The sequence below is a fragment of the Bactrocera latifrons genome, unplaced genomic scaffold, assembly GCF_001853355.1.
Source record: "Bactrocera latifrons isolate USDA-ARS-PBARC rearing strain unplaced genomic scaffold, ASM185335v1 scaffold_128, whole genome shotgun sequence".
Taxonomy (NCBI): Eukaryota; Metazoa; Arthropoda; class Insecta; order Diptera; family Tephritidae; genus Bactrocera; species Bactrocera latifrons.
In genome coordinates this window covers 231,786-257,686 of record NW_017534719.1, presented here as the reverse complement: position 1 = coordinate 257,686, position 25,901 = coordinate 231,786, and the positions used below count along the sequence as shown (strand labels likewise).

At 33.2% G+C, this 25,901-nt stretch overlaps 1 protein-coding gene across 7 annotated transcripts; it reads right to left on the bottom strand.

Moving 5' to 3' along the window:
* Positions 1-8,583: 8,583 nt before the first annotated feature.
* Positions 8,584-25,123, bottom strand: LOC108978834. Of its 7 annotated transcripts, XM_018949309.1 has the most exons (13): positions 20,250-20,505; positions 19,991-20,141; positions 18,389-18,682; positions 15,850-16,033; positions 15,494-15,676; positions 14,222-15,370; positions 13,607-13,991; positions 13,281-13,499; positions 10,443-10,917; positions 9,583-9,829; positions 9,265-9,513; positions 8,997-9,205; positions 8,584-8,917 (listed from the first exon to the last, which is right to left on the bottom strand). In XM_018949309.1, exons 2-13 carry the CDS (start codon positions 19,996-19,998, stop codon positions 8,602-8,604), a joined length of 3,918 nt encoding a protein of 1,305 aa, XP_018804854.1. In that variant the 5' UTR covers positions 19,999-20,141; positions 20,250-20,505; the 3' UTR covers positions 8,584-8,601. The 7 variants fall into 7 exon arrangements, with proteins under 7 accessions (XP_018804854.1, XP_018804857.1, XP_018804859.1 ...); XM_018949312.1 differs by lacking the exons at positions 18,389-18,682; positions 19,991-20,141; positions 20,250-20,505 and adding exons at positions 21,716-21,951; positions 24,994-25,123; XM_018949314.1 differs by lacking the exons at positions 18,389-18,682; positions 19,991-20,141; positions 20,250-20,505 and adding exons at positions 21,716-21,951; positions 24,994-25,123 and having other exon boundaries at positions 8,997-9,193.
* Positions 25,124-25,901: the final 778 nt, after the last annotated feature.

The following is a 25,901-nucleotide window of genomic DNA, read 5'->3' as shown; positions in this document are numbered from 1 at the left end:
CTGATCTTTTTCTGGAATCTGCATATAAAGCTTTGGTTGCAAATTAAATACCTGTCAAGTTAATACACAATGTCGTTTTATGTCCTTACCTGATCCATATACTTGTTTGGAAATTTCGGGATAATGTTCAATATTGAACTCACCGGCCTACTGTTTCTCTACTTTCATTTTCTTAATGCCCGTAATTTATCTTTCTTTATAATTCGGCAGTTAAATCCGTTTTAAGGTAAGAACCAGCTGACGTGTCAAGTCACGGCATACTTAGAATGCGTACTGGCATTTGATACGGCTTGGTAATTTTTTGGGTTTCAATTCGATGAAGCTGTGAAATTCCACATAAATTCATGTACTATTGTGAGCAAAAAATAGTAAGACTTTGTTCATAATTTGAAAATTATTAATTTATTCTTCAAAATCTATGTCGTCCCCCTCAAAGTAATCCCCCTTGGCAATAATACATTTGTGCCAACGTTTTTTCCAATCCTCGAAACAGTTCTGAAAGTCGATTTCCGGGATAGCCATCAACGCGCATAGCGATTCACGTTTAATGTCTTCAATTGACTCCAAACGGTTTCCCCTCAGCTGTCGTTTGAGTTTACTAAATAGCCAGAAATCACACGGAGTTAAATCGGGCGAATACGACGGTTGCGGCACTATATTGGTTGAAAACTTTGAAAAAAACTCACGAAGAATCAATGCAGTATGCGACGGTGCATTATCGTGGTGCAAAAACCAAGAGTTTTCGGCCCATAATTTCGGCCTTTTTGTACGAATAGCTTCGCGCAAACGGCACATAACACTCAAATAGTATTCCTTATTGACAGTTTGGCCAGTCGGAAGGAATTCCGAGTGCACCACACCACGATAATCGAAAAAAACGGTCAACATGATTTTGATTTTTGACCTGATTTGACGTGGTTTTTTCGGCTTCGGCTCACCTGTGCCACGATTTTCGGCCGATTGATCGTCTGTATCCGGTTCGTAAGCATAGATCCAAGACTCATCGCCAGTAATAATACGTTCCATGACATCCTGGTAGTCGGAAAGCATTGTTTCACAGACGTTAACACGACGCTGTTTTTCGAAAAAATTTAGTGATTTTGGAACTAATCGGGCTTTCACTTTCCTCAGGCCCAAATGATCTTTCAAAATGGTTTTCACTGATCCTTCTGATATTCCAACGATGTCAGTAAAATCTCTGACTGTTAATCGTCGATTCTGAAGCACCAATTCTTTTATTTTATTGACGTGTTGATCATCAGTTGATGTTGATGGCCGTCCTGGACGTGGTTCGTCGTCAACGCGTTCTCGACCTTCTTTGAATAGTTTGTACCAATCGAAAACACTTGCTCGAGACAAGGAGTTATCACCGAAGGCCTTATCTAACATTCTGAACGTTTCGGCAGCTGAAATTTGATTCCGCACACAAAATTTAATGGAACTTCTTTGTTGAATAATTTCATGCATCGTTAAATTTGCCGAATGGACTTTACGTTCTTCAGAAAAACAAGTACACGGGCGATGACGGTGAGGTTTCTTTATGCCGCCAGTTGAGGGGCTGGATTTACGAGCTGCCTTTGTGGCAAGTTGCTTGCGTGGTGCTTTTTCACCGATAGATTTAAGCGCAGTCTGCTTAGTACGAGCCATTGTTCTTTTTACCTGGAAATTAATTACAAAACTTTTGACATCGCCTAATTCTACATATTTGTTTATTAAAATAACCGGTAGTATTTTCCAATATAGAAGTGTTTGATAACATATTTTCCGGAATGGAATTAAAATACAATATGCATTTTTTTAAGCTAGGACAAAAACATGAATAGGTAACAATACCTTTAGTAAAAAGTTATATTTAAGTTTTTACTTCACATTTCATTACAATACTGAAATTATATACAATATAATGTATGTACATGCTAATTATTGGGCTTTTTGTAAACGAATAAATTTTGTATACCCATAATAATATTTTGTATTGTGAAAGACTATCGATATCAGTGTACTTAAAAAGGCTACAAGTGGCATTCTATATTAGTAAATGTAGGCTCCAAAATGCCAGTTTTGTGGAAGCATGACCAAGACCGTTGGATGTTTATATCGGCAAATACACCTTATTGACTCTATAACGCCTTAAAGGATGCAAAAATTCATCAGTGTGTTGTGTGCAAGTCGCAGTGCCGACTACAATTTATTTATTTTTTTTTTTAACATAATATATTGAAGTTTTATATTAATTTCACCTTTTCCTGGTCTATCCGCAATGTATAATTATGTGCCAAATTTATTGGTCAGATGAAATTGAAATTAACGATATTTGAACGAAGGTATATTCCAAATAATTATGAGGTTTACAGAAAATTGTTGAGGTTTACACTACTTTTGGCAAATTATGCAAATACATTACAACGTTTTAAGTGTTGTGAAAGCGAATGAGAGTGGTAAGTAACCATAGAGTACAAAAATATCATAATTTCAAAAACGATGCAAAATATGTACATACTTTTATATTTACGGTGTTTTTATTTACATTAATTGTGAAAGCATAACATTTATATAGAATCTATGAAAATAGGAAATATCAACTCATAGTTCCACATTAAAATTTTATTTGATTTTGATTTTTATAAAGTCCGAAATAAATCGTGAAATTAAAGCCTTATGAGTGTTTTAGGATATACATTTTTGTAAAGTTCCATTAATATATACTTCACTTTCAAAGAAGTCACTGAATATATAACGAAGTGATGAGGACCATATTTGTGAATTGCTTCGGATTAAGAGTAAAGATTTTACATTACTCATCACACATTTAATGAACCTAGTTATGACCTCATAATTTTTCTTTTTTTCTTATTTTTATACCATTACAAAATATGGTAACAGTAATTTTTGCTTGTTTACAACCACTTTCTTATTTTATGAATAAATGGATTTTAATTAAAGTTTGATATGGAATTAAAATTATTTTTGCACTATTTAATATAAAATAAATGATGAGGAATTAATTAGTGTGTTAGTTTTAGTAGCTATAAAAGTATAAAATATAAGTGTAAAATGCATTATAAATCGAAGAAACACGCATTTTAAATAGTTGATTTTTTGAATTTTAAATCCAAATATCTCAAAAACCATAAGTCAGCGGCAACTATATGCACATATATTCTTGATCTGGAGGACCTTCTCTATCCGTACATACTCAATTTAACCCCAAAATCCGGGGATGCTATTCTAAATCGCAGGAAAACATATAATTTCCCAAAGGCTATTGGCTATTGGGGAATCACTAATAATTTCTGGCATAGAATTCTGCACTTTCCAACATAGAGGTTTACGGTTTTTTCGTACAAAACTCCCTTTTGTGTTGTCGGCCTTCGGCAGCACTTCAAAAATAAATAACTCTGACCGATCCAACACATATGTATGTATATAGCAGTGGTCGGCATTTCATAGCAAAATTTTGCAAATTAACTTCACACGTACGCTTACGCTCTATCGTTCAGTCGTTGTTTATCTATCTCTGGTTCATCTCTGGTCGTTGTCGAACAACATTCGAATTAACATCGCCCAAAACCAAATATGCCCTGCGAGAAATACTTTATGATTCTAAATGCCTTTGGTACCATGCAATGCCTTTTATGTTCCAAGTCTTTATAGATAATAGGGATTATATCCTTAAAAGACATTTTGTTAATTTTCATTATACTATTAATTATTTAGATGAAAAAGAACAAAAATGTATTTTTAAAGAAAAAAAAATATTTTTTTGCAAAAAATATCTGATTGGTTACGTAAAAACGAATACTTAGATTATGGTGAACGTATTAACGAAAACCTAAAAACACAGCTATCAAGTTCCATTAGTTTGGAGATTGTTAGGCAGGGTAGTCCGTTTTCCGATGGAGTTTTTGATAATTTTGCTTAATTTTATTTCTAACTTCTCACGGGGCTACTTTTGTTTCGTGCTCACTAACACAGTGACAGATCCTCTCAAGCCGACTACTGGTATATAGCTATGTATCGATCCATAAGCAAACTCTCTCATACTAAACTGCTGGATACACATCGATACACATCGAAAAAATATTCCCCATATTACATACAATTCGTTTTTATCTATCTGTAATCATTCCATTTTATCCAAGAATACTACAATGAAGCTTCCATATACACATGCATATGTATGTACAACATCGAAAACGCCGATTGACTCATTAGTTATTTTTTCAATGCATAACTTTTAACACCACTTGAAGCTAAATCTTTAGGTAGGTTTATAGAATAAATAGGTAAAAATAAATTTCTTACATATATATTTAGTGCTTTTATAAGCTTTTAGATCAATTCTTTCACGACTATAATAGATATAACTCAATCGCCGTCAACTTCTATAATGAACTAGTGATGGTCGATATCCAGATGTGATACGCTTATAGTCGATGCATCAATGTTTTCGTCATATGGTCCCAGAGTCCGGTGTTTTCAAATTGTGTTGCGTAAATTGAGAAGATAAAGACTCAAAATAAAAACATATGGAAAGTAGTAATTAAATACATATGTATGAATGAATAAGTTTTGTTAACATTTTAATTATAATATTTAGCATATGTACACACATACATATGTATGCTTATCCTTTTAAACCATATAAAATAAGAACTAATTCTTTTCCAAAAACTCGTTTGTTTGGAATAGTAGATTTTCTTTTTTTTCGTTCCACTTATAAAATATTGCCTGGTCGGCGTCTGTTTGCAAATGCCAACACAAAAGTTTTGCAACCCTCATGAACACAAGCAAGCGACATCTGTCCAATATTACAATACACAAGTTTTTACGGACACAGTTATGTAGTTGTACAGTTGTTTCAATAAGTGTGCCCATAAGAACGTGTGTATTTCCTGTCTGTCTGTCGCGCTCTATGTGTTCAGAGCGTTAATGGCAATAGATTTGATAGTTGATAGCAATAGCTATTAGAAAAACCACAGAAATTACGAGGGCTAATGCTATTGCCGACTCCAAGGGATGCCTCTTCAGATAGTTCTGATAAAACTGAATGCTTAGTATTTGGGCTGAATTGGAAGATAAACTTAACCGACCGTTTATTTTTGAAAGATGGTCAGGCAGTGCGCAAAAAAGAAATAAAATAAAACTTAAAAGTTTGAATAAAATTCTAATTTTGCAAAGCATAGGAAACTAATATTGGCGTTAGTTAACACTAAGGTGTGCACAGATTAAGTTTTGATTTACTTTGTATAAGATTACTTTTATAAACTTAAACTACTGAATACCTTTAATAAAAACGGTTAACCTTCAAATTTATTTATTAAAGTGATGTTTAATGATATCATTTCAAAACTTGCATAAGTATATTTCATAAGCATATGGAAACAAACAAATATAACTTAATTTGCAGTTTGAATGTTTTTAAAACAATTTTTTATAACTTTCGGTAAAAGTGGCACTTTTGATGCATCATATTACATGGGTAAAGGTTTGAGACCCTCCACGTGAAAAAACTACCACTGAAGTGGTACCCTTAGTTGGGTAGGTGCTGCTGCCCATCTGATTGATGTCCTCGTTAGAGTAAAAGCTGACATCACCGCCGTCAAAGAACTGCGATTGACGGGGCAAGGATTGAGGCGATTAGTTCTGGCATTTACTCCGGTGGATGAACGTTTAGCCACAATCCGCATAAAAGCGATGTTCTTCAACATATCGTACATTTGCGCACACGCCCCGACGGAAGAGAAGGACGATGTGACCAAAAATGCCTTCTATGAGCGTTTGGAGTGCACCTATGAAAGCTGCCCCCTTATGATGTCCAAATCGTGCTTGGCGACTTTAACGCCAGGGTGGGAAAACAAGGTATCTTTGGCACAACTGTTGATAAATTCAGCCTCCTCAGTGAAACATCCCCAAATGCGTTGAGGCTGATCTACTTCGCTGAGGTCCGAAATATGGTTAACTGTAGTATTAGGTACCAGTATAAAAATGTTCATCATCCTACCTGATTGTCTCCAGAACGAAACACGTCTCAAGTGTTTTAGGCGTGCGTACGCTCTGAAGCCCTAACATCCATTCGGACCACTATCTTGTTGCAGCCAAGATACGTACCCGCCTCTGTGCAGTCGGCATTTACTCCTCCTACTCGGCTCCTTACGTACAGCTGCAAACGAAATCATTCTTTTTTGAAAATGGCAAAAGAACAGCTGGCACCCTGTAGCAGTGAAGAGAAAACAGACTGCCTATCTCGCAAAGTCACAATTGACCACAACACGTGCGGGATGGGACAGAGACCGAGAGTTGAAATTTGCAGATCAAAAAGAGAGAGGCCGAAATGTGAGTATGAAAATCTTGACATGCTGGCCGACTTGGATAATACTTGAAAAGATGCGGCGCCTAACAGAAGGTTTCAAAACAGAAGCATACTCTTGTATAACCACAGAGGTGATCTAGTGACTGATGCCCAGAGCATACTGAAATTATGGAGAGAATATTTCTTGAGTCTGCTAAATTGTAGCGAAAGCATAACACCAAAAGATGGCTAACCCAATTCTCCAATCGATGACGATGGAGCAGATGTTCCATGTCCCGACTATGAAGAAGTTCGAATAGCAATTGTACATCCAAAGAACAGCATAGTGGCAGTGGGTTGCCTGCCGAGCTTTTTAGGGAAAGGTTCCACGGACGATTTATGGTCCTTTGCGCATTGCCCACAGCGAATAAAATATTCGATGGAAGTTTAGCGAATTAAAAGACAGCAGCTATGCTGGCTACCTCATGTCGTCCGAATGGACGAAAACCCTCCAGCTCTAAAAGTATTCTACACAGTACACATCGAGAAATTTCCCCCTTTGGTACCTACCTTGTCATGGAGTCTCCAATCGGCGCCTCCTTGCGAAAAGAAGAAGCGACTGGCGCGCTGTTGTTAACTTGGCTCTAACAGCGTAAGAAGTGTCTACGACAGTAAAAAAGAAGAAGAATTCAAGACAAAAAAAAACAAAAAAACCAAGACTATGTGTATTTTATGAAAGGTGATGTTGTACGTTCGAGGACCTGTGGCCTTTAGCCACGAACACGCTCAAGATCATAACCCTTAATCAGTAGAACTCTCTTTCTTTGCTTCGATAGAGGCGAGTTAACTATTTGCTGTTCACAAAGTAAGGACACGATAAAATATTTTTCACATGCCTTTCGCTTTTTGAACTTCGGTATTTTAAATGTGTCCCAAGGGAAATTGATTTTAATTTTTTCGGTATTTTGATTTGTCGGTTATTTGATTCTCGGAATTTTAAATTTCGAGATTTTCATTGTCGGCTTTTTGTTATCCTCCCTTTATCTTCCCTTTGTAAATTTATTTACATCTCTCAGACGTAAATAAAGGTGATTAAAGAGCAAAAGGAGTAAGAGGTTGGGATTATTTCTTTCGTCTTTAAAATTAACCGTAAGATGTAATTATTAAACAAGAAAACATTAAACAATTCTTAAAACCTCTAACAGACCGAGAGATTAGATATATGTATCTCTAAATAAGCATTTCATTAAATAACTTTAAAATCTGAGAACTTTAATCTCTTATTTTGAACAAAAGGTGAAATTTACACAATTTTTGTGCACGTGTAAATTCTTAAATAGGCCCAATTTAAGGATATATTTATTACCGTTTGACACATAGCCTCATACTTCAACCTATGCTATTATATTCCCAGCTATTTGCAATTTCAGAAAATATAACCAATAATAATAATTCTTCTGGGTTTCCTCTTTTCCTTCTCCGCTGTATACCTCAGCCTTGGTGCAAACAAATTATTGTTGAATACAAAATTCACAGATATTGATCATTTAATATTAATACAAGTTAATCAAATTTATTTTTATTGTAAATTATAGTTAGGCATAATATAATAAATTAAGAATATGTAAATGTGCGTAAACACAAAAAGTATGTATATTACAAAAATATGTATGTGAATTTATATTTTTCCAGCAGCTTTATTATATAATGATAGTAAATACACCGATGTTGATGTCGTTGTTTAAAATTATTTATCTTTCTTTATATATACAATGTATGTATACTAAATTTATTGACAACGCCGTTTGCGGCTCATCCTATGTTAAAATTACTAATTTATCGAAAATCTTAATTAATTTAATTGAAAACGCATTTTCCAAGCCAAAATGTATTTTTGATTGGTAAATGTAGGATTGTTCTTACTCAACTGTTCGAGACACACATATGCATATATTTTATTCACCTATGTCCGATTCGGCATTGATCTACACGTTATGTTAAAAATTTGACATGTAAAAGCAACAACAAAGTATTTGATATATTTTTAATTTATATGAGAGAGTATTTGCATATCTCACATAGTGGTACAACTACTACCTGCAATGCTACCAAGTTTGGTTTTGCCCATTTGGCGTTTTCGAAGTCAACTATTCCATATACTATTTTGTTAAGGAGTAAATAATTGTTCTGTTGATGCAAATATATATACGTACTCATATAAACTGTAAACAGCAAGGATGAAATTCTCAAGTAGTTAGTTTAAATTCACAATTACGTAAATCTGAATAAGGGTTAAGAAATTTTCATTCTTAAATTAAACTTAGCCTGCTATTGGTTTTTCGTAACTGGGCTCGCCATGGTATGATGTTATCTGCTTCATCTCCTTTGTTATATTGATTACTATTGTTATCATCATCTGATACTGGAATATTTATGATCGCAGCTTGTTCATTTTGTTCCTTGTTTTCCTTGTTATTATTGTCAAAAGTTCCGGAAGCAATTGGAAGGGTATCAACGCTCGGAAAAACCAAATTAATGTTATCAATTGAAATTGCTCGATTCTTAAGTTGCCAAGTTTCAGCTATACGATTATTTTCYTCCACCTTGGGTGTATAAATTGATGCTCTGGAAAAATGCGAATATATACATATGTTCGTGCGACAGTTTAGCAGTATTTTGAAAACAAAATTTATTATGCATATACTTTATTTTATTTTCGGTTTCCTCTCGTCTGGCTAGTAGATCACGTTTCCATTGAGGTATTTGTGAGAGGCGCCTGTTTTCTGCTTCCTTAGCCATTCGTTCTTCGAATTCCTTCTTGGCTCGTTCGGCTGCCTTTTTCGCCATCATCTGACGTTTCCAACCCGGAATGATATTACTAGACTGATCTTTTTCTGGAATCTGCATATAAAGCTTTGGTTGCAAATTAAATACCTGTCAAGTTAATACACAATGTCGCTTTATGTCCTTACTTGATCCATATAATTGTTTGTCGAAAATTGTTTCGAAATTTCGGAATAATGTTCAATATCGAACTGACCGGCCAACTGTTTCTCTACTTTCATTTTTTTAATGCCCGTAATGTCTTTTGATATCTTCAATTCAGCAATTAAATCCGTTTTAAGGTAAGAATCACCTGACGTGGTAAGGCACTGCATACTTAGACTGCGTGCTGGCATTTGATACGGCTTGGGTATTTTTTGGGTATCAGTACGACGAAGCTGTGAAATTCCACATAAATAAATGTAAAATTACACAAAACACATACTTATGTATTAAATAAGGTTTACCTGAACGCTGTTAAGATCTTGAATGGAGATGGCGGATAGGGGTTGATGTTGCTTACGTGTGGCAGTGTCCTGATTAACCACGGATACATGATTAATGTTTCCTGTTTTTATATTGTTTTGCTTTTCATTGTGATGCATTAATGGATGAGTTGGGAGTGGAGGCGGAGGAGGAGGCTTTGGAGGGTCGAAGTTAACTCCGTGCTGATTAGCCACTTGAATATGCATATAATCTTCAGTATCTGTGGATCTAAATGAGAATACATGTATAGATGTATTATACATATGCTGGTAAGAGATGTTTTAATATTTGATTTTGTTCAAACAATAAACTTGGAGAACTTAACTAACCGATGCCTACTTGGATGCGTTCGTAATATCATCGTTTTTACTACTGAACTGAAGAACTAATAACTTCATTTGAACATTAAAATAACTTTTTAGGAAAATTCGCATAAATTATGAATACACACGCCAATGCATAAATAAATGCTTTGGTGAAATGGACCATTCAATTTAGCAGACGCTACGTTCTCTCATGCGGCACGCGATTAGCAAGGCGAAGTGGATATTTTTGCAAATTGAATGCACTAATTCATTTGCGGTATTCGTTGAAAATTTGAAGTGAGTAAGAGCATTCAGTTTTAAAGCAATGTTTGTACGTTACTACTCTGTCTATTTGTATATATTATACATACTAAGTAGCACCCCTTGTATATTTTTCCAAATAAATAAGTATGTACAAATATTTATTATATATTGTCTATATATTATGTGGAAAATCGGTTAATTATATATAAATGCTAATTTAGTGTAAAGTAAATATCATCAATGTATATATATAATCAAATAAGCACACTCACCTGGCTGAAGAAGGGCATGATCGTTTATCACTTATACTTTTTAGATATTCAGAAGGCTTTATAAGATGTGTTACGCCATCTTGTGAATTGTTTGGAAAACTGGGTGGCACGAAGGGAAGTACTAACTGTTTATTAACTAAGTTTGGACCACCGGGACGTGTGCCACTTACTATATTCCCATTTGAATTGCTGTACCCATACTGTGTTTGTTGTAATTCGTAATGATTTTCGGCGGAAGATCCATACATTTGAGATTGCTGATAGCTTTGGGGTAATGGATGTTGGTGAGCATCTACGCGATTTGAATGGTAATTTTGCACCTGAATTCTCTCATCTTTCTGATCATTGCAAACGTGATAACTGTCACAGGTAAATTTTTCTCTGCTAGGTGTAACACAACTAATAGTTGCAAGTGACGCAGAGCTTTGTATATTCCCATTATAACTGCTATTAAGAAGTTTTGCTTTCTTGTTTGCTGTAAAATAATAATAAGAATTAACAATGGATATGTAAAACGTACATAATATATAAGTATTATGTATATGTACATATGTATGCATGCGTATGTATAATTTGTGTACATATGAAGTTTGATGTATTCATCGTCTTTACAATAAATGCAACTGAATAGTTTATGAAACTATTTTAATGTATGTATTCGAACAAGTTTTTTTGAAAACAAAGTTTTCTGTCATTGCTATGTACTCGAAAAATATGTCCAGAAAACTAGGATTTTGGATAACGTAACTTTTCAAAAATGCCAAAGTAGTTAATGAAAAAATATGCAGCTGATACCAAAATGGGATCATTTAAAACAGGTTATATGTACTTCGGATATAATGGCTTTAGTGGACATCCAAACAAGGCTGGTACGAATGCTTCCTAAAAGTCTACCAAATCATCTGGATTCACTATAAAATGAAATTAATGGAGATAGTTGGCAAAAAATCAAACGATGAGTTGGACGACGTGTCCCGTTTTGTCCGGGGTAAACTCCTAAACTAATTATTTTTCTTTACTGACACCGCTTACGTGGTTATAGCCTAAACTAATTTACCGATTTTAATAAAACACTGTGTTCAGTTTGATCCAACTTAAATACTTATATAATCATATCTCACGTTAAAAGTTCAAACCATTAAAAAAAAAAATATATATATATATATATATAAGTATATATGTATGTAGTATGTACGTATTTCTAGGATATCAAAATATAAAAATGTGTTCCAAATTCAAAAAATAAATAATAGTTTTTTTCTTTGATAAATATTTGTATTAATCATTTTCATAGTAATGTTCAAGTACAATCCCTTGAATTACAATTATCCGTCTCATCATCGTTGAATTTGTAGACATTTGTACTGGAGCCATGTTGATCTTGATTGAAGATTATATTTAGTTGCAAATTTCGTGTAATTTTGTTATATATTTCCACAAATATGGTATAAGACACAAACTTTTGGATATCGTAATTGTTATGTACATATGTATAATGCATTCAGTAATTCTAATACGTTTAGAAACGCATTTTATCTCCCAACACATCACATTATACTTACAACGAATATTAAATATGTCAAAATGGGAAAAACGCAACGTGAAATAATTTCGTCGAGAGAATTTCTTTTGACCTAACATATGTTCGCTGTTAGTTTAATGCTTTAAAAAGCATTAACGTAAAGTTTTACAAATAATAGTATGAAGTTATGTCGTGTCGTGTGGAATTGACCGTGCGGTGGTCAAGTATTTTGTGTAGCGGTTCAGAGGATGGAATCAACGCAACTAAAATATATCCTACTGGTTGTTACTAAAGTGGGCACACATAGTGACTATGATCATTATTAATGTCGTTTGAGTGTTAACCAATACATTGACATAAAAATGCAATATATACATGTCTACGTATTATATGAATGTACGTTCATTCACATTGAAATCAAGAGATACCCAAGTAACTGAATCTAATGGGAAGGATAAATAGGCTTTCACTTAAATCTGTTAAATTCGCAAAATTATTTAAACTTTTTCTGTTAACTAATACCATTTTGAGAGTGGGACTGTCCAAGTAGTTAGGAAAGTAATCATAACTTGTGTAGGGAAATATTATTCTCCTAACTGCCATCTACAAATATTTTGTGCAACATGACACGTTTTAACCATAGATGTTTTGTTTGTTGGGATATGTTGTTAAAATACTACTGTCTATTACCAAGCTGCGCAACCCCACATTCACTTTCATTGGCATCTTTTTACTTGTCTTGGTTATATACTGGTACATAGCACTTACATGGTTAAAGATGTTCATCACTACATGTTTGAAGTTAATAATGTATATGTGAAAATGGTTAATGTGCAAATTTGGAGTGAAAAATAAGGAAAGTTACTGAACCAGCGGATCCGGTGTACAACTTTTGATCGTCAAGTATTCAAAATTCCCATTTAAATTGCAATTTAGTATTGGAAGATACATATACAAATGTGCATATACATATGACCTTTGTGGCCGTCAATTTTCAAATTTGGGATGTTACACGATATTTATGAATATATTTGCATTCATATTTAGGTATACTAACTAAAGATTTTATATATATACATAATACTAACTTATTTAATTAAGAACATACAATTTATGTTAGTAAAATTTTGTTCAGTTAGCTTTGAATTTCATAAATAAAACCAGCTTCTTCTCCTCTTTACAGCACACATATTGATCAAAATACATATCTAGAGATGAGTTGATTGTCAATATTTGATTTGAAATGATAACTACGATTACCTGAGCTTATTTGCTACCAAAGACGGTATATCTTGATGAAAATATTTGCATCTCACCTGATATTGTAGACATTGTTCGGTTGTGTTTGCTTCTGATCAACTCAGATGGGCGCAAACTTGGTTCCTCAATTACCTCAAGTCCTGAATCGGAATCTATATTATCCAAGTTACTATTTGAGTTACTAAAGTTCATGGGATCTGATGTAACTAATTGGATTCTTTTGTGTAAAAGTGAGTTCATCGGCGGCGGCAGTGGAGGAGGCGGAGGTCCACTTACTGAAATAATCCGAAAATTTATGTATTTGCATAACTTTGTACTTCAGTTAGTATGTATACATGAACATATGTATGAATGTACATATATTTGCATTTGTGAAACATACCGATTTCTATTTTTTGTATAGGCGGAGCAGATGAAACTCGTTTTAACTGGCGATCGCATGTGTTGCCATCATTGCATATTGGGTGGAATATATTATTGGTGCTCCCAATGCTACTGCAATCAAGATTATTTCGAATAACGGAGTTTTTCTGTGATTGCTTGGTACGCTCAGCAATATCTTCTATTGGACACACACTTTCATATGTGTCGCTTTTAACACCACAATTGATATTGCTACTAGCGTTGAGCAGGTTCTTTAGATTGACATTTTTAACGGTAAAACTTTCTTTTTGTGATAACTCGTATTTGGGTTTGCTATGTATTCCTATAGTCGATTGTGATTTATTTCGATTCAAACGCTCACTTTGATGCTTGCTGTTCATATTCTAAAATTCAAATAAATTTTTTTAAAATAAGTTTATGAAACTAAACTAATTTAATATGGATGGATTAACGTAAAACCTCTCTAAAATAAACAGTGAAATTAGGACGCTAATTCGATAGGCACTATAAACCAACCAAGGGGCTAAGGAATGATAAACGAGGAGTATGTCATGTAAAGCTACTATTGTTCTTAAATTAAATTAGAAAAGTTTTCCTATTTTTGATTACTTACATGATTGCTGTATTGCAGTATAAAATCTGAGCTTCGAGTTGAGGAAGTGCTAGCTGAACGTGAATGAGACCCACTATCACGGGAACGTGATCGCCCAGAACCGTATTTACTTTTGTTTTTTCGCGCCTCCTCACGAACTAAATATATATCCTCGTAATCATGGTCATGTGAACTTTCTGGTCTCAGCTTGTCATTGTTTAAATAATTCGTTTTAGGTTGATTAGCTACTTGATTTTGTTTATCAATTTTAATATTATTATTGTTGATTTTATTATAATTGATTTCAGAAGCTGAATTGGCATTCATTTTTTTATTATCACTGCTGATGATTTTTGTGCTGGAGCTGGCGCTGAGATCTTGATCATAGCTGCTACTTTCGTTGTTACATTTAGTGTGAAGATTAAAACTTTGACTTCGAAAGTTGTTTGTTTTAGATAATTTCATACTCGATTGAATAGAAACGGATATAGATTCCTCTGATCCGCTTCCTGTACCACTTGAACTGGAGTGAATATCTGCTTGTACAACAACTGCATTGTTTATGGTTTTCGATTTATGTATTTTGTTATGACTATTAGTTTTGTGGCGATTCATTTTCGGTTTTAAATTTCCAGCACTGTGGCAATCGGAATCGAACAGCTCCCGAACTCGATTATAAATTAGTTCGTGAGGGTCGTGGAGAAAAAATGATTCTCCAGAAACACTGCCAGTCGGGGAAGGAGGAGTAAAGAAACTGTTACGCATTGGATTGACATATAAGCCATCATTAGGCACCATTTGCCCATTGTATAATTTCTCAGAAGATGACCGCGATTGTTGAGAGTGTGCATAAATGGCCTCAATACGTTTATGGGCCATAGAGATCGGTGGTGGATGTAAATAAAAGGGCTCAATATCTGAGCTTATAGACGAAGATGTCTTCGATTTAATTGTGTTACTGCAACTAGTCTGCTTACTACTATTCGAGTTAAAGCTTCCGTGTGAGCTGTTGTTGATACAGTTACCTCCATCACTTCTATTGAAACTGCAATTTTGCATCTCTTGAAATTCCTTATTCGATAATGAACAAGTTTTCTGTCGTTGTTGTGTATTCCTGTCCCGACAACCATAGTCTATTGTACTACCGTGTTGTACTAACACATTAAGACACTTGAATTAACGAATAGCCAGAGATACAGAGAAAATAAAGATAAATAAAGAAACATGTTTAATTGAAGAGTGATGATATTAAGAGACCTTAATTAAATTTCTACATAAAGAACAAGATCTCACCTCTACTTGTTGATTTTCTGCTGCATCGTTAATGGGCGACTTGCCGTACTTATCCAATGATAGTTTTGCCCCATGTTTAAGCAACCATCGTACCACGGAAAGGTGTCCTCTTGACGCGGCAAAATGTAGTGGTGTAGCACCATCTCCATCTCGTAGATTTGGATCAACACCCTGATCCTGCACCTTTGTACGTGTATATGCAAAGTTAAGTAAAGTTTTAGTATACAAATATGTATGTAAAATAGTGCATTTTTAGTTATATAATAGAAAAATATATAGCACAGACGGCTACCCCGATTGGTCGTTTATGGCCACTGTAAGTAAATATATTAAAAAATTATAATGAATACGTTTACCATCCATCTGAGGCAATCCAAACATCCCATTTGTGAAGCAGCATGTATCGGTGCCATACCGTCGCGTGCGCGTACATAGAGAGAACCACCAGCTTCAAGCACTAAAAATTTTAGCACCTCTAAGTGCCCTTCTTGCGCTGCCAAGTAGACCGGTGTGACATCATTGTCCATTTGGGTATTCGCGCTATAAAGGATAAAGTGAAAATAATGCTTAACTATTTTAATTTTAAATTTATTATAGTTCGCATTTGATGAGAATAAATACATTTGCACTTCTTTATTAACTTAAAATTTGATTGTGTCACTTTCAAATAATCGATATGTAGAAATATATAGTTATATAGATCAAAATAAGCAAAGTGCCCTACGCAATACCTGTTTGTACATCAGTCTATCTGTCAATCCTTGAGATAAACCATGGAATCATTTAGAATTTGGCATTTAGCTGACGTTTTTATTGCAAATTATTAACATCACACCACTGCCATCTCTCAAAGTAGTGTTAATTAAACATAAAATAAGGCGCTATATCTTTGTTAGCGACCGAGTTACAAAAAAAAAAAACAATCACATAGGGGAAAAGGAAAGAAATATACGAGGTTTTAAATTATGTCAATAGTTCACCAAATTCCGTTATTTTACTTTCTGTAAGACTCGTGTCTAGTAAGATATTGTATATAATAATATGTTGTATGGAAAGTGTAATTATGGATTTGCCCAAAAATTTGAATAGGTAGCGGCAGCACCACCTTTTGGCATACAATTCTTATAAAAGAATTTCAATTCAATTGAATCGAATTATAGATAACTTAAGAAAAAGCAAAGGTACTGATTCGAAAGATTGGTTATTATATTCCATTAGTACCTACTTACCCATTACAAATTATCCCAATTGCGGTTGACTTTTCATACCAATTTACAATAATAACAATTTATTCAATTTAATTCTTTAAATATCAACGTTTTAGTCGACTTTGCCCACCAAAAGTTTCAACTAGAGAGATACCATAACGCCACACCCATAACCAAAATTCAATTGGAATTACGGTGGGAACCAGTAATTGGAAACTGTGTTGCCCGTAAAGTTGGTTCGATCAACTGTTTTATATATTTATGGTTATAACACCTTTAATTGAACCTATAAGTATAATGCATCAGAAGTAGTATCACAATAGACGGAAGTGTTCAAGAGTTAAAGTCGGCATGAGGAATATAACGGTCATAACACTTCTTAGCAGTGTTCAAAGTTTTTAATCCAATCAGACAGAGTTTCTGCGCCGTTTCATGAAAGGCAACGTGGAATAGATCATTTAGTACACATCATATATTAAAACAGTAGACAAAAAATGGCGCAATTTGACGAATTGCTCGAATGGGGAGGCAATATCCGTCAGGGAGGTCTGCTTCCTATATTTACAGAAAACCTCTATTTCAGAGGAGTTAAAGATTAAATAAACTGACATTTTTCGTGGGATATTTTTTAAGAAACTGGTATTACGATTTTTTGTTTTGTTTTTTTAATATCTATACAGGCACTTTTAACGGAAATTTTTTTATATAAAAAAAAAACCTAGAAATGAATGAAGTACGCGGAAATGGACTGATGAGGAACCAGGCTTATAAAGCGAAAAAATATAATACTTTCCAATTATAGTTTATAAATAGTTTCAGATCTTAAAACATTTTTAGCACATAAGTAATAAAATATGAACAGACAATACGGCACATATGCAAATTGTTTGAAAACAATCTTTATACTTTTAACATTGGAATAAATTGAAAAGAAATTCGTATTAATACACAAATACTTGAAAAAATTTCCATTTTTATATTTTTGGACTTAAGTCATTAAAGTTATGTATAATTAAATGATAGTGTTCACATTAAACAAATTGCTGATTTAGTGATGTTTATACCATGTCTGACTGATTTTGTTCACAATAACTGAAGTAAATCATGTTCTCACACTGCTATGTATGTACTTGCAAAATTACTCTAAAATTTTAAACTTTCTCCATAACGTAATTAAACAGAGCGATCCGCCTAATGAGGTCGGTCAGGAAGATTTATCAGAATAAAATCATAACTATTGCGGAATGAGAGACTGAGACCAGCCAGATATCTCAACGATCCAAGTTGCGTGTTGTATTTAGATATCATGAATGGGACCAATCAAATAAAAAATTTCAAACATTTATAAATATATTTCGTATTGTTTGAGAAAAGATATCGATTGAACACTTAAATTCCGTACTAATTAAGTCGTTTATAATATTATTTTTTTTCTGCTTTCATTTATATTCAAATGAAATAATGTTAGAAAATGCTTTTAAAGTGACAAAGATATCCTTCTTTCTTTTGTTATTGAACAAAGGTACATATCAATATAACGAAGACAACACTGTACAAAAGACTTAAGACAGCAACTTTTTATGGATCGAATGCTGAATATCAATATACATAGTTCTCGGAATCATGGAATTATTCGTTTTAGCAACAGATTTTAAGTACTGACATGTTACGTTGAAATGTGGCTTACCTTACAACGCTGCGTCGATTATTATGTTCTTTGCGTACAACAGCTACATCTTCACTGGAGAGATTGATGTCTTTTCGCACAGTTGTGTCCATTATTTCAGCTAAATCTGAGATATCATCGTTAGATATGTGCTGAGTTAAGCTATCTGATATACCACTAACACCGTTCATCTCAGCAACAATAGAAGAAATGTCGTTATTCGATTTACTTTTTACTTTGCTACGACGGTAGGAAGTGAAACTAGTGGTCATCCTACCGAAAAAGCCTTTTCTACCACTGATTGTAGAGAAGTAACTATGTTGTCATAATATAGCAAACGAATCGTTAAGAGAGAGACATTCGATTAGAATGTGCATTTTATTTAGTTATAAGGCTTTTGAATCCTTCAATTCAACGAATATTATAAATACAAATGAATGAGAAGGTATTAAAAGTAAGTTTTAAGTATAAAAACTGCGTTGAACTAAAGTAATACATATATATGGGCTCTTTATGTTCCATATAATGCCTTGAATTTTGAACTAATAATAAGGATATTAATTCTCAATAATTTAATTCACTATATCAGTTAATAATCCTATGTAATTATACTAAGAAAGTACCGTTTTCACTTTCCATTGCTTTTCTTTGACAACTTTCACAATAACACACAATTATTATTGCGCATATATACATACATACATAAGTATATATGCAAGGAAAAATCGATGAACATTGAACTTTCGCACTACTTAACATTTAAACAAACATAGTACAAGTGTATATATATTTGTGTTAACATTTCGTAGACACAGTTTGGGCGCATTAACTTTTAAGCACAGTAATTAAAATTATTCAATTTTCGTGGTTAATAATACAAGCATAAAATTCTTGCAAATTATCATTTTACTAACTATATCACTGCATAGCAGTTAACTTAGTTAAATTATAGAATGCGCAACATTACTGCTCGGATTTTGCGCAGTGAATGGTTAAAAAGCTCCAGCGCATCAGGTGAAACAGCTCGGCCCGGTTTCACAACCAGGTGAATAATTTCTTTGGCTGGCTCAGTCTTAAAATGCAAGTTTTCTTATAGATGCTTCTTACGTACACTTGGATATACTTGTATTTACCGCTCTCATTTTCTTAGATCGTACTCTTTGTGTATTTTTTTTGGTAAGTTTTTACTACAGATTCCATTCTTGTAGCAACTTGATCGTACATTTGTACGAATAATGGTACATATGTTCCAACACAAATGAGAAACAAAAACAAATAGCTTACGTTAATACTTTATATCTAGTTATATTAAGATATGTACTTATATACAGTTTGACAGGAAAGTTGCAGTTTTGAAGCAGTTAACAATTTTCAATAATGGTGAAAAGTACATAAGTAAAGCAATACTCGTATAAATTAATTCTCAATCATATTTTCACAAACGATTTATGATTAGTGTTACAAACGTATTTATATGTATGTATACGTAAGTGCATTCATACGTATATTAAAAGTCTAACATTTATTTACATATTTAAAATAATATCATATATGATATTTGTATGTATGTGTCTTAGGCCAATTGAAATTGCAAAAGGTATCATGTGATATAAGTTTTTGTACCTTTTCATTTTAATGTTTGTACACTTATTCGTGGAAGTAGTATTTACTATCTATTATATTTTCAGCATTAATATGCATTTAAAACATGTTTCGGTTCGATGATCTTCAAATAATAGTAATAACAGGCTCCAACATTTTAGTTGCCAAGAATCTGTTAATTTTAGAAGAAGGAGAGCATAGTAAACAATAGAGAACGTCTCACAAATCCAACCGCTTCAACTTTACACAATATCAATAAAATAACTTTGGATCTACCAACCGCATTTACGAACGCTATTTAAAGAGATATTAATATGCTTAAAAGTCCGTGCATATACCGAATAGCCGAACAAAATATATTTACAACGTGCAGCCTACAGTTGATAAAGCAAGCAATCAGTAGAAATAAAACCGTTTCTGTTACACGCGAAAACTGGCCACGGCCGACTGCCTTTCTATCTTATTCAACCAAACATAAACCGTGACCACTGAGTCCAAACGAACTACCGCTTACTTCAAGACACTAAAAACGAATACAGAAATGTAAGTCACTACCAAGCGAAGCACTCAAGAAACCCGTTGCTTGTCGGTGCACCTAAAGCAGCACAACGCTGGTCAGAGCGCTGTGCACCTTTCCGCAGCCTTGCAGCCGACTCGATGGCACTCAAATACAACACATTTGATACAGTCAAATGCAGTCAAACGCCAAAGCCAGAGATACGAACAACTCATACATGAATACATCGCTCGAGTTGGGTAACATTCTCCGCTGCTTGTATTTTATCCAGCTTTCTTAATTCATATGTACATGTGCTATTATAACTGAGTATGTAAAGTGTAATAGAGAAATGTTGTTCTCTGAGATAGTCTAATTTACCTACATTCCATTGGTAGCTGTTGTGGTCACATTTGAATTCAGCAGTTCTACTAGTTACTAATCAATGAGTATCAACCAAAGTCAAAGGTTTATTTCATCTTTTAAATATGTACTTTAATTCATATATATGTTAATATGCAAACATATATCAATATGATGACACTTTTACCAAAAATAATTGAATGACAGCAGATTATCACCATGACATAAATCAATTAATTCCTAGTTCACCGTTACACATATCGTGGGGAAAGATCCATAATCCAAATTGCATAATTATACTTCTTATTGATCTCTAAACCCCCCGAAATGAATTTACGAATAGTTGAGAAAATCATTAGCACTGTTCGAATCTCAAATTAAAGTCTGATCATAAACAACAATATCATATACATACGTACACATCTCTTTCTCAATCTTAAATAAAGTTTTCCCATATTTGTATATGTATTATCCCAAGTTACTCATTATCTCATATTACTTATTACATAGAGTAAGTTTATCTAATGGTCCGTTTTTTCTTTAAACTGATTTAATATTTAGATTTTGAAATAATTATTGAATCTATTTCAATCACCATTTTTATACTATGCTTATTGAAATACATATACATAAATCTATTTTGTTAATCTGTTTTGTCACTAACCCCCTTTGTGCGATAATTATAAATAATTTCATGCTAAACTAATAACTTTCACCATAATTGATAATGTATTTAGTTATAATTGTGTCGATACTTTGAATGTGTAAGTCAGATCACATACATATGTATACGTATATATGCATATGTTGATATACTATGTGTAATTTATATATATACACATGTATACTTATAAAATATGTGCATAAGAAAATTCGAAGGATCTTACCATATATCTGTTGATGCTCCAACAAGCAATTGTACACAGTCTAAACAGCCGCGTGCTGCGGCATAGTGCAATGCCAATGCGCCTGCATTAGGTCTTTCTACTGATGAAACGCTACCCGTTGAGTCACATGTATTTAATTTATGCGAATGCATAATGTTGTCTTGCTGAACAGAAAAGCTGGCGATGTTACCTATGATGCCGCTTATAGTTTAGTTTAGTAGTTGTTTTTAATAATTCTAGAAATATTTGTACAAAGTTTTTATTATATGTAGTTATCCTAACTGATTGATTAGGATTGGTTCTGTTGTTGAGAACGTTTCGTATCTACGCAATCTTGTATTTATAAACTGAAATTTTGTTTATCAGACCTGTTAAATAAGTTTTTTAGAACTTAGTTTTGTAATAGTAGTTATGTCAATCGACTTTTTTTACATTTAAAATAATACGTAAACTTTGGCTACTATAAATTGACTTGCCCAGCTAAATCATGCGACTTTATTCTATTAGTCTATTTGTGCGGTGAAAATTATCTCATAATAAAAATATCAGTTATTAAATAATGTCATCCTTCCATCATAATGAAAGGTTTAAGTCCGTGTGGAGCCGAATATTTTATTATCTTGCAACTTCAAAAAATTGCACATAATGTCATATACTAATAAAATGTTCCCTGAGATTCATTAATTCCTCATTCATACCATTTTCAATGAGAAAACTTACATGTGACCGATATATACGGTATAAAGTCTCCTGGAAGTTCGAAAATCGTTGTATTAGGTATTTGGGAGTAATGGAAGCATTGCCCGAGTCAACCCATTCTTGACACACAGATTATTGGCAGGAAAGATTTATTTCTATATTTCAATTATATAACTCACACATTGACCGATATATGTATGTGGTAAAAAGTCAACTATAGGTACTGGAGTTCAACCATTTCGTTCTTAAGGGCCTGAACCATTTTCCTTGGCATATTCTAATGCCATTCGCCCTTTGTCTTGTGCAAAGTTTTATCCCGTTAAATTAATTGCTTCATGACTTGTACAAAGGAAAGGAAAAAATCAGACGAAATTTGAAATTGTGTTATATGGGAAGTAGGCGTGATCTGTATGAGGAGAATGTCACGTACGAAATTTAGTGATTTCACCTAAAAGTGAGCGGTTACACGCCCATCATCCAGTTTTTATCCCGGCTCCTATTAACCCTTTCTATACTAACTGGGGTGTAAATGTCTCTTTCGTATTATTTTTTTGTAGTTTTTAACAGCTCCGTTATTTAAGGAGTGGACCGATCCGATTCTCCGATTTCTCTATTTATAGTGTCGATACGGAAGCTTAAAAAATGTACCATGAGCGAATTTAATTTTTGAAGCTTAAGTGGCTTAGCTTATGAGATATTTACATTAAGCCTACTAAAGATCAGGGCCAAAATTCTAAATTTTCAGACCAAAGGTGCCTCTTATTACAGCGATCCCCTGTGCGAAATTACAGTTCTATATCACAATTTCGCTCTTAGTTATGGCTTAGTTTATAAGTTTTCGCTTAATAGCCATCTACGAACTCGATAGATTTAGTGTCCCTAAAATAACGACAGACGAATTAGATACCTATTAAGTATCCACTAAGAAGTACTGAAACTGCGGTTATGTTATCTTTTGGTTATGAAATACATTGTAATGCAAAAATTTGTGCTTTCTTTGAAAAACAAAAGTAAAAGTAAAAGTGCTCTTTTTCATCTGTAGCAATCGCAAACATAGACATACATATGTAAATTCGCATCCGATCGAAATGCAAGATTCAATAAATTATTTTATATAACGATTTGTCAAGCATTCATAGCCATTGACAATGGCAAAGTTGGAACTATTGAAAGCATGTGAAGAGTGAGTATTATTAAAGAAAATAATGTGGTATATGAAAAATGCAGAAACAAATCTTATTAGTGATTTGAAAGTTAGATGACACACAGTTGAGGCTAAGAGAGGTTAGAGAAATACTCGTAATGTATTGTATATAATTTGTGATTAAATCTTGCGAAAAAGCTTTAAATACCGAGATATAGTGTGCCATCATAAAGATAATCTGAAAGCATACATTACTTATAATCGTTATACTGGTCCATATTTTCAAATACATTTGAATTTTATTTCTGCCCTTACTAATCGTAGTAAACGATGGTGTAGGTGTTTACCAAAAATATATTATCTACACAAACTACCTATATGTTTTCTGAAACAATTGTATTCATATAATACGTAAGATTATAGTTGAACTAAGATCTGTACTTACATGACTACAAAAATTGATAGCTTGGGATTTCCAAATTCTGTAAATGATGGAAACTTACTTAAAAAAACAATTCATATACAATGATAAATATGTATTTATCAAAAAGGTCAGTCTATAGGTCGTGATTTTGTTTCTGTTATGTTGATTGTTCTGAACGTTCTGAGTTCTAAAATTTTTTTGAACAGTGTATGTGAATTTATAAAGCACTTTGTATTTAAAATTTCACTTTTACTTCAATTTGGTGAAAAAAAATTTAGTGAACACATGCAAACGAAGATAAGTGGATGCTATATTAAACATTCCATAAACTTGGCATAATTGGCTAAAAATATATATCGCTAGTAATTTTGCTATGTACGCCATATATGTAGGTATGTATATATTTTGGCATATATGTAGCTATAAACAGTTTGCACTTTAACTTCGGTGTATAAACATGAGCGACCAAGCGCATCTTTTGCGTTTGATCACACATACCTATATATGTACATATAACTACATGTAAGTATTGTAATAACATGCTTTCAGAAAAACACTTTCACAAATTCAATAATCAGAATAGTTTACGGTTGAAAATGTATACATGGATATATACATATTCCTGGCCAAATGCATGATATCATTTTAAAATTTCAAAAAACGTTAATTTGTCTTGTCTCGCGATGCAATCACTGCACCGGTATAAAATAAGCTGATACGAAAAAATGCGTAGATGTTAGCGAACTGTGACACTTATAATCGAACTGATGTGAAACATCAATACATTTTTGTAATTATGCGCGAACCACACTTCTTACTTGAAAAATTACTCAGGTCATTAGACTCGAAAATAACGAATTTAATTATACAGAAAGTATTTTGAACAAAATTCGTAAATGAAAAGGTTCACAAATGTTTATTGAAATTTAAAATCACCAAGCAGAATTTGGAATAGCAAACTTAACAATTTTATTTATAATTATTTTAAATCAATAAGTTTTCAGCATTTACCGACTTTCAAAATTATTGTATACGTTTATGTTTTTTGTGTTGAAACAAAATCTTATATATAACGATTTAACATATCGGGATTGGGCTAAAACTTTCACAAAGCAACAGGTGGCGTGTGCACCTTCCAATAGCCGACAGACGATTAAGCATAGAGCTTTGTACCTCACTATTGTGAAGAAAGAGACATGGACGACGGTTACTTCTTATTTTAGCTGATGTTTATGTGGAAGGCGGCACCGAAAGATGGGCAAGCACAACAAACGAAGACTTCAGCTTTTACCAAAGACTCTCTTATTGTTTGTAAATATAAAAACATACAGCGTTCGCTGTAATTTAGTGTGTGCTTATGACTTTGTAAGTTGTAAGTTCAAATTCCGCATCAGACAACACTTAAAAATATAGATAAATAGAGATGAAGAGGCACCCCACAAATAGCAAGAGAATCTCGGCCATAAATATAGCAAATGAAGCTAATGAAAGTATATATGTATGCCTGTCATAAACTTTCATATATATATTGTATACTCTATACAGATGCATCTGTTTTATTGCATACTAATATTTACGTATATATATAAAAACGTTATACATATACACTTAGGGTTATTACAACATGTTGTTATGTTTTTGAACTCTTTGAATTACTATATGTGCATTTATAAATGTAATACTTTACTTAAAAATTATAGTTAAAGGCTGCACCAGGCGTTCTCAGTACTTTTTCTAGTTATAAATGATCTGCCAGTTCCGAAAGTTATTGAAAGAAAACATATAAGAAAGAGTTAAGTTCGGCTGTAACCTACCATTTTTTACTTTCGTTTTTTGGCGGGGAAATATTTAGGAATTAATATCTTTGAATTTCGTATCTTATTCACTTATATATGTTTTATATGCATAGGTATAGACAT